The sequence below is a fragment of the Euphorbia lathyris genome, chromosome 2, assembly GCF_963576675.1.
Source record: "Euphorbia lathyris chromosome 2, ddEupLath1.1, whole genome shotgun sequence".
Lineage (NCBI taxonomy): Eukaryota > Viridiplantae > Streptophyta > Magnoliopsida > Malpighiales > Euphorbiaceae > Euphorbia > Euphorbia lathyris.
The window spans coordinates 72755256-72767874 of NC_088911.1; the positions used below are offsets into that span (position 1 = coordinate 72755256).

The 12619-nt window shown below is 38.4% G+C and overlaps 1 protein-coding gene across 1 annotated transcript; it reads left to right on the forward strand.

The window, feature by feature from the left end:
- The first annotated feature begins 10101 nt into the window (after positions 1–10101).
- On the forward strand, positions 10102–11307 carry LOC136220562 (uncharacterized). The gene is made up of 2 exons (XM_066008377.1): positions 10102–10980; positions 11056–11307. The coding sequence occupies exons 1-2, from the start codon at positions 10150–10152 to the stop codon at positions 11107–11109; spliced, it is 885 nt and encodes a 294-aa protein (XP_065864449.1). The 5' UTR covers positions 10102–10149; the 3' UTR covers positions 11110–11307.
- Positions 11308–12619: the final 1312 nt, after the last annotated feature.

Below are 12619 nucleotides of genomic sequence, written 5' to 3' on the forward strand. Positions count from 1 at the left end.
CTACTCTTAGTATACGCAAAAAGAAAAAAAAAATGAAGAGGATCCACCTTAAGGGTTCTTGACGAAGAATTTGGACAAACTATATAAAAAAAATCTTTGTCCAACCTATTAGGTTCTTAAAATTGGATAAAATTAACTTTTAATTTTTTCAAATTAATCCAACAAACATATACCAGAATTTGTTTGGCTCTTTTGTGGAAAATGTGGGTGTGCCAGAGAATTATAGTATTCTCGAACTGTGGAATGGAAATGTGTTTACTATCTTCTAAATAGCAAACGATTGTAAGGAATAAAGAGACTGTAAATTTTCAAAAGATTTGATTATCAAAGCGATATTGACTTTACCGAAATGATTGAAGAACAAATACAATAAAATTGTACTAGGAAAATGAACGAATTTTACACTTGAAAATTAAGACTAAGGAAATAATTAAGAAACTTAAATTGCTAAAGTCCGAAGAGAAATACTAGAGTTTTGCTTGAGTGTGTTCAGTTCCCATTTTCATCGTGATTTTTGCATTTTATAGATGTTGTGAGTAACTTTCTGTTGTTTCCATCAATCCACGTTCCTCCTTTTTAATTGGCTCACAAAATACATGTTAAAAATCATAAATAACCTTATGATTTCTCTTGATTTATCTTAGGTCTCCCCTGATGTTCACCCTAGAAAGTAGCTTTCCCTTTACACACTCTTGGAAAATCTATTTAGACGTAATTTAGACCAATTCATACATTTAAAAATTATATAAAACCAAAAAATTAATTATGGTGCAAACAATTGCCCCCATAAATAAGAATTTGAGAGCCGAAAATTTATGCTTGGATCTCTCCACAAAATCTTTTAGACTCCAAAATAAAAAAAAAATGCATAAAGTAAAAGTAAATAAATGTGTCAAGTGAAAATTAAAAGATTGAATTAAATTAAGGGAAAAATAAAAAATAAACCTTGTTGTTATAGTGTTTTCGATTGGCACCCTGTAGTTTAAAAATTTATAAAATGGTACATTGAGGTTCATTCTGTTAGCAAACACATGTCAAATTGACTAATTATGTTAAAAGTCAAAGGAAAAAGAGTTAAGTTGGCCTTTATATTTATTTATTTTTTAAATTAACTCCCCTTATTATCTAATTATCACAGACAAACCCCAAAATAAAAAATAAAAATCAAATACAACATCTTCTCCATCTTTCTTTAATTTTTTATTTTTGTTCTTCTTTCTCTCTCTTCTCTCTCCTTTTTGTTAATTTCTCTCTCTAAAATCAATTGAATTTCCGTAAAAACAAATGTTTATATTAAAAATGTCATTGTTAGAACACTTCTGACCTAGCCGCCAACGCCCGCCGCTCTCCTCGCCGGAGCTGCACCTGACTGCTATGGCTGATCCCCATCATCCTCCTTGCGATTACGTAGGAATCGGAGTTCTCTTCAATCCAAAGCTGAGGTATAATCTTGCAATCGATTCGACCCCTCAAGGTACTGCGATAACACCTCCCACTGGAACTGGATCCTACGTCGCTGCTCTCTAGAAGAACACGCCAACTAGGCCTGCATCCACGACAACTGTTTCCGATATCGGTGGAATAAAATTTGTCCGCATCTCTCAGGTGGCATATGACAGACGAATTGCCATGTGTGCTTTCTCGTTGATTGGTCGAATTGTGTTGAACAGAGGAGACGCACCATGGAAAGTAGCCGAATTGAAGCAAGCTTTAACAAAGATATGGGGGATTCAGGAAAATTGGAGATTAATTTCTATAGGGAGAGGATATTATCATGTTTTCCTAGAATCTCAGGCAGCAAAAAATCTAGTCCTTAGAAAAGGAATTGTCAATGTCAAGCCAGGAACCTTTCGTCTCTAACCCTAGGTTCCGGATTTTGACACGTTAGCGGAGAAGACGAGTAACGCACAGGTATGGGTTCGTCTTTATTCACTCCCCTGGGAGTATTGGGATGCACAGATTTTGGCTGATATTGCTCAAGGCATTGGAGGTCTTTTATGGTTTGACAACTCCACTCTAGATGGGGATTTTGGGCATTATGCACGATTACTCCTTGATGTGGATTTGTCAAATGAATTGCCTATTAAATTGGGCATCGAGATGAATGGTAAACAGTTGTGGATAGAGGTTGTTTATGAGAAGTTGTCCAGTTTTTGTAAGGTATGCTCATGTATCGGCCACATGGCATACGACTGTAGACGGAACAAAAAGCCTATCATGAGGAAAGCTACGGGACATACTGCTGCCAAACCTGTGACCAAGGACACATCGGATACAGTTGTTCTGGTCCAGGCGGCCACGAATCGCATCATTACTGCTCTGCAACCCAATGATGATCGAACTCTCATAAGTCACACATCGGATGCTGTTACTCCTTTGCCGAGTAGTCCGCAATTCCAAGATGAGGTTTTGCTATTCTCGTCCCCTGACAGAGCAGACTCTCCCGGTAATGAAAACATTCAGTTACACGACTCCATGTCAACCCCAACATCGTCTGAGAAATCATGGGGAGATCAAATGGATGATGGGGAAGAAGCTAGGAAGACAGTAACCTCGAGGAAAGACAAAAGCAGTGATAAACAGAAGGTGAATGCAACCCAAACACGTACAAAACGGGTCAGTAAACTACCTGCTAGATTTAAATGAATTTGCTCTATTGGAATTGCAGGGGTATCCTTAATTCGGATACACAACGTTATCTTTACAATTTATGTCTCTTGCATAAACCTGATTTATTATGCTTAGCGGAACCTATGGTTTCGTTTCAATCAATATCCGACTCTTACTGGAGAAGATTGGGCATGTCTTTTGTCGCTTCAAATCAGAAAGATCAGCCAACATTATGGATTTTGGTTTCAAACTACTTCAATGCACATATCTCAGTTAGTTTATGCCATGAGCAATTTGTCCTCTTAAATTTTTTGATTCATGGTGTTCCGCAACATATATGTATCGTCTATGGGAGTGTCTGAGCTAATAGAAGATGTGATATGTGCAATTGTATTTTAGAGCAGCGGGGTTAGATTCATGGGCAACTGGGATGTCTTGGGAGATTTCAATGTTATTCTTGGTTCGCATGAAAAAACGGGTAGAGCTCCAGCTGGACGACCGTGCTGGGAATTCCGCACTTTTATTGATGATGGGGACTTTATTGATAGTCCTGTAACTAGTATGTTCTATACCTGGAGCAATGGGAGAACCGGTTCTGTCAGAGTGGAGAGTCGCCTTGATAGAGTGTTAATTTCATCAGATTTCTCAGATTATTGGGGCTCACACAATACTTCTGTTTTAACCCGCCACCATTCGGACCACTGTCCCTTGTTTTTTCGATGTTCCAATGTTCCACCTCCTTTCTCAAGGTTTCCTTTTCAGGCCATGTGGGTATCGCATCCCGGACTTTGTACTGTCATTTTTTATTTTTGGAACGGCTCACATCCGCGTTTGCCGCCTATGCAATTGTTAGGTCTGAAGCTTCGTCTTCTGCAGCCAATTCTTCGCAAATGGAACCGTGAAGTCTTTGGACACTTGGATGTGTCTATTGCGAATGCGGAAGCCTCATTAAATAACATTCAAGTTGAGATTTCTGATCATGGTTTAACAGATGATTTGCATAAACAGGAGCTGGATGCTCATGCGCTGCTTGAATCTTCTTTGCACAGAAAGGAGATCCATCTTCGTGAGAAAAGCAGAATTAAATGGCTCAAAGATGGGGATCGCAACAACACATTCTTCCACAGAGTTGCCTCTGCGAGAAAGGTTGCTGTAGGTATCACGGTAATGCAGGTGAATGGTGAGATGGTGACTGACCTAAGACCAATTGCTGCGCATGTCACAGATTTTTATGAGAATTTATTCAGGGATATCCCAGGAAATCAACAGGATTTTACACCAGTTTTTCAGGTTATCCCGCGTTTGGTCACTGACGAGGATAATAATACTCTTGTTCACTGTCCTGATAGAATGGAGATTAAGAATGCGGTTTTCGCGATGGATAGGACCAGTGCTCCTGGACCAGATGGGTTCACGAGATGTTTTTATCAGGAATTTTAGGAGATAATTGAAAAGGATGTTTGCGCAATGGTTGACTCTTTCTTCCTCACTGGTACCCTACTACCTGGTATAAATTCGAGTATTATGGTCCTTTTGCCTGAAGTTCAGAATGCTCTTTCTATTGATCAGTATCGTCCTATTGCAATGAGCAATTTTTGTTACAAGCTAGTTGCCAAGATTTTGGCGGATAGGCTAGCCAGGATTGCGGGATCGATTGTCTCTGACAATCAATTTGGTTTTATCCCGGGGCGCAACATACACCAATGCATTGCTCTTGCCTCTGAAGGCACTAATTTGTTAAAGAAGCGCTGTTTTGGTGGATCCATGGCAATGAAAGTGGACATTCGGAAAGCTTTTGACACCCTCAATTGGCAGTTTATAATGAATGTTTTAGATGCCTTTGGTTTTTGTGTGCAATTTAGAGATTGAATTTTGAGCATTTTGTCTGCAGCTAGAGTCTCTATTTTGACTGGTAGTATCAGTACTGGTTACTTTCAGTGCTCTCGAGGGGTCCGACAAGGGGACCCGCTCTTGCCCATCTTGTTTGGAATTGCTGAAGACTTTCTCAGGCGTTGGCTTCTCCATTTGGTTGATACTGGCAGGTTATGTCCTATGAGATACACGCAGAGCAACTACTTTCCCACACATATTCTCTATGCAAATGACGTTCTCTTATTTTGTGCAGCTTCCACTGCCAACATCCTCACCATTCGTGAAGCGTTTGAGCTATACGGCTCTATGTTTGGGCAACACATTAATTGGAATAAATCTGAAATTTTTTTCAGCTCTACCATTGCAAGCAGGCGCTCTTCCACACTAGCTGGTAGTCTTGGAATAACAATCAGCATGGTTCCTTTTAAGTACTTGGGTGTTCCGTTATTTTGAGGAAGTCCTAGGACTCGGGTTCTATGCAGCTTGATAGATAAAATACTATCCAGTTTTGCCCGATGGAAAGGTCGATGTCTCGCAATGGCTGGGAGAGTTGCTCTAGTTAAATCTGTCATAACATGGGCATTTATACACTTTTTCATTTTGTACAAGTGGCCTGCTTCGCTCCTATCTTGTATGAAACGCAGCATACGTAATTTTATCTGGACCGGTTCAATTGACAATCGGAAGCTAATTTCAGTTCCTTGGGCTCAGTGTTGTCAACCAATTAAGGAAGGCGAGTTGGGATTAAAGGATTTGAAGATTCTAAATTTAGCGCTTCTTGGGAAAACTGCCTGGGGGCTTATTCAAGAAGACTCTCTATGCTTCCGTCTTTTACGATCTCGTTTTCTGAACAGTAAGGGTCGCCCGCGCCCTTGGATAGTCAACTCATCGATTTGGATGTCGATGAGGATTGTTTACACTCTTCTTCACAGCCATTGTTTTTGGTGGATTGGACGTCGGTCTGAATTAAATTTCTGGCATGGGAGGTGGACTGGCCCAATTGTTGCAGAGTCAAATGAAGTCTAGGTTACAGGGCAATGAACTGAAACAATAGAGGATTATCTTGTTGGCGATACTTGGATAAACCTACCTAGTCTCCCACCAGGTGTTGAATCTAGGATTCGGGCCACCCGCCGTGGTAGGGACGTGACAGACTACTGTATTTGGAAACCCACAGTCACAGGTCTGTTCACTGTAAAACAATTTTATGACTGGCATTCCTCGGCACAGGTAAGTCCAGCCTGGTGTCGATTCATTTGGGCTGCTTTCATCTTGCCTTCGCACTCATTTTTCTGCTGGAGGGCATTTCTTCTTTATTTACCAACTCATGAAAATCTTAGAGCTCGCGGCATCGTGCTAACCTCTCGATGCTGTCTGTGTGCAGCAGCTTCGGAAACAACAGAACATATCTTTATACAATGCTCTTTCTCGCAACAGGTCTGGCAAGGAGTGAGTTCGCTTTTCGGTAGAAGAATCAATCTAGAGGGATCAGTTCAACAACTCTTAAATGATATGGCCTCTCAGCGGTTCAACTCTCAAATTCGAGCGCTATGGGCAGCAGCAGTTGTCAATAATTTTTGTATTTTATGGAATTGTCGTAATAGGTTGTTGTTTGAAGATGAAACACCGACTATTTATAACTCTTTTTGGCAGATTTGGCGAGAAGTTCGGGATGCTTCTCGTCATGAAATCGGCACGACATGGAACTCCGTTGTTGAATGTCGAATTTTATCTGAGCTTGGCATCCAGAGGCATGCTCCACGCTGCCTGCGTATTATTCCAGTCATTTGGCAAACCCCGCTGCCTAAGTGGACAAAGGCGAACACTGATCAGTAATGGGATCCCTAGGGTCAAGAGGTTGCAGAGGAATATTCAGGAATTCAGCCGGTGATTTTTTTGGGGCCTTCAGTTTCCCAACTGATCCGACTTATGCATTTATGGCGGAGCTGATGGCGGCTGTATTTGCGGTCAGAGAAGCCTTCACGCGGGGCTGGACTCGCCTTTGGTTGGAGAGCGACTCTATGTACGTGGTTCTGCTGTTTCGTACCAAATCACACTCAGTTCCTTGGCAGATTAGACAAGATTGGATTGAATGCTTGTCTCTTGTTAACTCTCTGACACTAGTGGTCTCTCACATTTTTCGTGAAGGGAATCAAGTTGCGGATGAGTTAGCAAGTTATGGAAGGACATCTACTGGGTTCAAATGGTGGAATTCAATTCCTATTTTTTGTTTATCTAGTTTTTACTGTAATTCTAGAGGTCAAACTTCATTTCGATTCTCCTGATTTTGACTCTTATTTTGTACTATTTTTTATTCTTATTTTTAATAATATGGGCGCTTGGTTTGGATAGTATTTCGGGGGTGCCAACCTAGTTGGGATGTCCGTTTGCTCTCTCCCGGGTAGCCCTTCTTTACTAAAAAAAATTGAATTTCCATCTCTTTCTAAATCTAATCTTTAATTAGCAGAAGATAAGATCCTTGATAAGAGGCAGTTCGGGTCGTGGTGGTGGTGACGGTATATCCCTCTTCACCATCGAGCGTGTGGTGTCCAGTGATCTCTGTACAATTAACAGCTTCAATGAATTCAAAATCAGAGTCTGAAATGAGATTACAGACGGTTAATTAATTACTTACGGGTTTGAGCAGTTTCGGTAAGATTGCGAGCTGAGATCTGAGTGGAAATGAGAAGAGCAACAACAAAAGCAAGCCCATGGATGAGAAACACGGTTTTGCACATATTTTTGGCTTAAATACTAATTTGTAAATGTAAAGAATTTCAAATCAAACACAATTAGGATACCTGAATAGAATCCTAAACAAAGACAATTTGACAACATATTCACGTACATCATTAAATACCATAATTGAAGATTGATTTTGGTTTTACCTAGCTGCAGTTTAGGTTGCTCTTCATTGATGTCTGCAGCAGTTGTCGCTGTTATAAACTCGTCATGCTTTTCTGTCTTTTCTAGCAAAATTTCAATCTTTACTTTTGGCACTTGCCTCTCTCATGTCAGCAGTGGATGTCATGACCTTCTTCTCAAACGTTGATCCATTATTCTTTAAGATCTCAGTAATAGTTACCACGATTGTAATATCCATTCCAAGTGCAGACAGTTCCACTCCATTGTGTTGCTGAAGAGAGTAGAGAGGCGGAAACAATTGTTTTGTTGGTTCATTCTCAACTGCGGCGATAAGACCTCGATATGTGTAAGACACCCTGGTAGTGATAACACAGAAACCAAATCCTGTTGCAAGAATTGTGAAATTGCTCGCTCACACTTTTATTCTCCATTGTGATTAGAGCTGTCTTTTTCTCATCTTCATTGTGGTTCTTTGAATTTCCCTGTATTATTTGCGACAATTGGTTACTTCGAAACCTTCATGGCCAACAACTGACTTTTTGAGAATAACTTTTTAACTTTTCTTTTGTCGAATTGCAGATTCTTACCTTGCAGTTGCTGATTGAATTGTGGACCGGGCAAAAGGCCAATGTATCTTTCATGAAGATTTGGGGCTGCGAGTCACACGTCAAGAAATTGATGGGTGGCAAGCTAGAGTTCAGATATACTAAATGCCACTTCGTGGGCTACCCTAAGGAAACTAAGGTTTATTATTTCTACAACCCGACTGAGAATAAAATATTCGTAGCCAATAGGGATGTTTTCTTGGAGAAGAAATTCCTTTCCAAGGAAGACAGTGTGAGCATTTTTAAACTCGCTGAAGTTCAAAGCTTACAAACAATTGCAACTGAAGCCGATGATGCTACGAGAATCGAACCTGATCCACAAGAAATTGAGGAGGATGTGCCAGTTACACAAAATATGGATTTATGCAGGATCTTGATGAACACTGTGTGCATATGAAAGTTATTGGGAGCATACGAACTTTCCTAACACTGTATGTCGATGATATACTCCTTATTGGAGGCAATGTTGTAACAGTACAAGATATCGAGCAGTGGTTGAACAAGTGCTTCACGATGAAGGACCTAGGAGAAGCCAAAATAATCATAGGGATCAGAATCTACAAAGATAGATCCTGAGGGCTTCTGGTTTTAAGTCAAGCCTCGTACATAGACAAAGTTCTTAAAAGTTTCAGCATAGGCAAAGCAAAGAAAGAAACTTCCCATGCGCCATGGGTTGAAACTGAATAAGAATGAGAGTCCTAAGACCAAAGAGGATAAGGGACGCCTGGAGAAGATTCCTTATGAATCAGCTATAGGATCTATCATGTATTCCATGTTATGTACAAGGCCTGATGTTGCACTTACATTAAGCATGACAAGTCGATACTAGTCGGGTCCCGACAAGGAGCACTAGACAATAATTAAGGCTATCCTGAAGTACCTTAACAGAACAAAGGATGCATTTCTGGTGTCCGGATGATAGGATGAGCTGGCAATATCGAGCTACACCTTTTCAGACTGGCCAGGATGAATTCCAGTCACAGTCTAGATACGTTTTCTCCTGACCAGCAGTGCCGTTAGTCGGAGGAGAACAAAGCACCTGACTATTGCAGACTCTACAAGAAAACTGAGTGCTCGCTGTATTTGACGTTGCAGAGGAAATAATTTTGATAAAGAAATACATAATCGATTGGTATTGTCCATTCTACGGTACCGATGTGGGATGAAAAATGAATTTGCATGCCACAAATTGTAAACTGGCATGCCATAATTGGGTAGAGAATTTTTAGCAAAAGAGAGAGAAAGAGATGAAAGAGAATGAAAAAAATATAGAGAAAGAGATGAAGTTATGAAAGAAGAAGCAATGAAGGGTTAAAATAGAGAGAGAGGGAAAAATTAACCTATTAAAAAGGAGTCGAATGTAAAAAAAACGGGTTAATGTTAATAGTGGTTACAGATGTAATAAAGTATAAAGTTCAATGATTTTTTTATATTGCATTTTAAAGTTTAGTGGTTATACTATACAATGAGACAAAATTCAGTGGCCATGTGTGTAATTTACCCGGTCTTGTTTCATAACAATTTGTTTTTTTTTTGAAATGTTGTTATATCCTAGCAGTTTAAATGGGAAGAAAAAACTTTTAATTTTTTGTTTTTAATGTTTGCTAGTTAGTTAAATTTGGACAATTTTAAATCACTCGAACGATTTTATAAATGTATAAGATTAAAAGATTTATTTTTGTTTCCTCAAAGAAAAAAAAAGATTTATTTTTGTACTATAGCTTATTTTTGAACATATTAAAAAAATGTAGTCAATAGAATTGAAAAGATAATTTGTTTCTCTATCATTTTTATTTTTTTTCAAATTTATCTACTTCTCCGATTGAACTGATCCACATTATTATTATTATTTTTTATGATAAATGAATATTAAATATGGGACATATTGAAAATTCAAGAAACTAGTGTATTCTCATAAAAAAGAAATGAAAAATAATTCGAAAAAATAAGCACATTACTTTGAGACGCAAAGAGTAAAACTTGGTGTTTTTTTTTTTTTTTTTGCGCGGCAAGGAAAAATGAAAAGTTTTGGAGGGTAAAAATAAGAATGACAAGAAATTTTAGAAAGATAAATTTGGTTCCCGCCATAAGAGTAATTGGAAAACGTTAATAAAATTTGCCCGGCTTTTCTTCCAACCAAACCAAAGGAATCAATCATTACAAAAGCTCACTGTTCCGAAATCCACTGAATTGATCAATGGAAGATGATATGAGATTTGAATCTCTACCTCCCCTGAAAAGGTTAAGGGTTTTGCAGGAGCGACATCTACATGACAACAAAGAAAATTGCAATCCCTCTTTCCGACTCCCAGCCAAGAAGCGAAAGGAGTCCCGTCCTCCTCCTCTTCATTCCTCCGATTATACTCCCTTCCCTTTGCCAGCCAAGAAGAGAGTTTCAGCTCTCAATCCCGATTTCCTTTCACCTTTTGATCTTAACATTGAGTACAAACCCCCTCCTTCTTTTGCTGAAATTCCCCAACCAGAAAAAGAAGAAGAGGAAGAAGATGATGATGGGATTGTATGCTCTATCTGTGAAAGCACAGATGGGGATCCAACAGATCCTATTGTGTTGTGTGATGGGTGCGATCTAATGGTACACACCAGTTGCTATGGAAATCCATTGATAATGGGTGTTCCTGAAGGTGAGTGGTTTTGTGCTCAATGTTTGTCTGGAAAGGGTTTCTCTTGCTGCCTATGTCCAAAAAAGAGTGGTGCTATGAAACCAACAAAAGATGGGTTATGGGCACATATTGTGTGTTCAGTTTATGTTCCTGAAGTATTCTTTGAGGATCCAGATGGGCGTGAAGGAATCGATTGCTCTAAGATTCCTAAGAGGCGATGGCAAGACAAATGCTATATTTGCAATACTAGGAAAGGATGTGCTATTCGATGCTCTGAACCCATGTGTACTTTGCCATTTCATGTTACCTGTGCCTTGAATCAACATCTTTGTATTGAGTACAAACAACAAGGGAATCAAATCATTGTTGCTGGCTTCTGCAATACCCATTCTCAGCTCTGGAAGAAGGTACTTTATATTAATTATTCACTTCTCTCTTTTCTTAATTGCCCTCAATCATGGATTATTTTCAATGCATTGCAGCAACAAGAGACTGGAAAGTTCAAGATTGTGGCCACTAAACATCACAACAACTAACTGGATTTTCTCATTTCAAAACAGGTTTATAGATTTTCTTTAGATTTTAGCACAAGTATGTATGTATGTATATGGGCTTGTTTCAATGCTTAAATTGCTTAAGCTAATCTCATATGCATATTAGTCATTCTGGATTTGCTTGTGTATCACTGTCAAATTTATTTGCCAAACAGTTGGAATTACTATAACTTTCTCTTCTTTTTTGTTGGTTATTATTATTGCTATCACAACCATAAATAAGATATGATGATGCTTACAAGAACCATTAGTGAAATAAATGTGGGAAATGAATCTATAGCAGATTGAAGATATATCATAAATAAAACAAAAGGGATGCCTCCTGTCCTGTGCCATATAATGAATTGGAGAATATTCATTTTCACTCAACCAATTCATGGGAAAAATGACCACAACGGCAATAATGCGAAATGAATTTTCATTGATAATCTATATAGCCAAATCACAATATGCAACAATACAAATCAACCTCTACTATAGATATAAGTGTAACCATATAAAAAGCATTATAATCTTTGAATATTTCATCAACATGTATACAAATTAAAATAAAAACTAAGGAATGAGAGATATTGCAAAACTAAAAATCACCCCAATGTGATGAAATAACTTTTTGGACCTACAAGCCTTATATCTACAAGAACTTCTCCCATCTTTATACTACATCATCACTCAATTACAAGATCTTCTCCCATCTTTATACTACACCATCACTCAATACACAAACCATGTTAGAGCATCTCCAATAACACTTGCTAAACACCGTAGCAAGGATGCATCTCCAATTGAATGTTTTAGTATACTTTCTCTCTTGCTTTCTTCTTGGTTTGTTCAAGGATTTGCAAGAAACTGAACCAGTTTCGTGGTTGAGGTTAAAACTCAGAGAAACTGTTGATAGGTTTGGACACAGCTGGTTAAAGTTGATAAAGTTTGGTTTTTTCTTCTAATTGATCTCTATTTTCTTGGATTTGGTTTCTTTGTTTTGTTTGAGTTTCAAATTTATAAGATTTGAGGTTTTTCTTTGATTTCTATTCCATTTTTGGAATGGAATAGCAAGTGCTTTGTGTATTGAGTCTGCTTGATAGAAATAATGAAATGGTTTGGTTTCGATAATTGGTTGATCTTGTATAATTTTCCTAGCCTTGTTTTTCAATTGAAGAAAAAATGAATTTCTCTTGATGTCAATTTTGTAGTTGAAACATAAGTAATATCAGTTCTGTTTAAGGGCTAATTCAACTCCTATATTACAAATTGAGTTCTGTTTACATTGTAGTCTCTTGACAGCCGATAGTACATTGATGGTAGCTAGTTAACATGTACTAATTGAATCTTGTTTTGTTTCGGCTGTTCTTTTAAGTGTCAATAGCTTGTAACTATGTCCAGAAGTGAAACAAGTTATGGTTGTATTGTTTTAAGTGTCAATAACTAATTGAAACCATGTTTGCTTTTTTTCAAGTGTCAGGTGCTAATTGAAAACCATGACAAGTTGTGG

Excerpts from the sequence above, each read along its gene's own strand:
- LOC136220562 (XM_066008377.1), top strand. The coding sequence starts at position 10,150 with ATGGAAGATGATATGAGATTTGAATCTCTACCTCCCCTGAAAAGGTTA. Across the intron at positions 10,981-11,055 it reads ATTCTCAGCTCTGGAAGAAG|CAACAAGAGACTGGAAAGTT; the intron begins GTACTTTATATT and ends AATGCATTGCAG.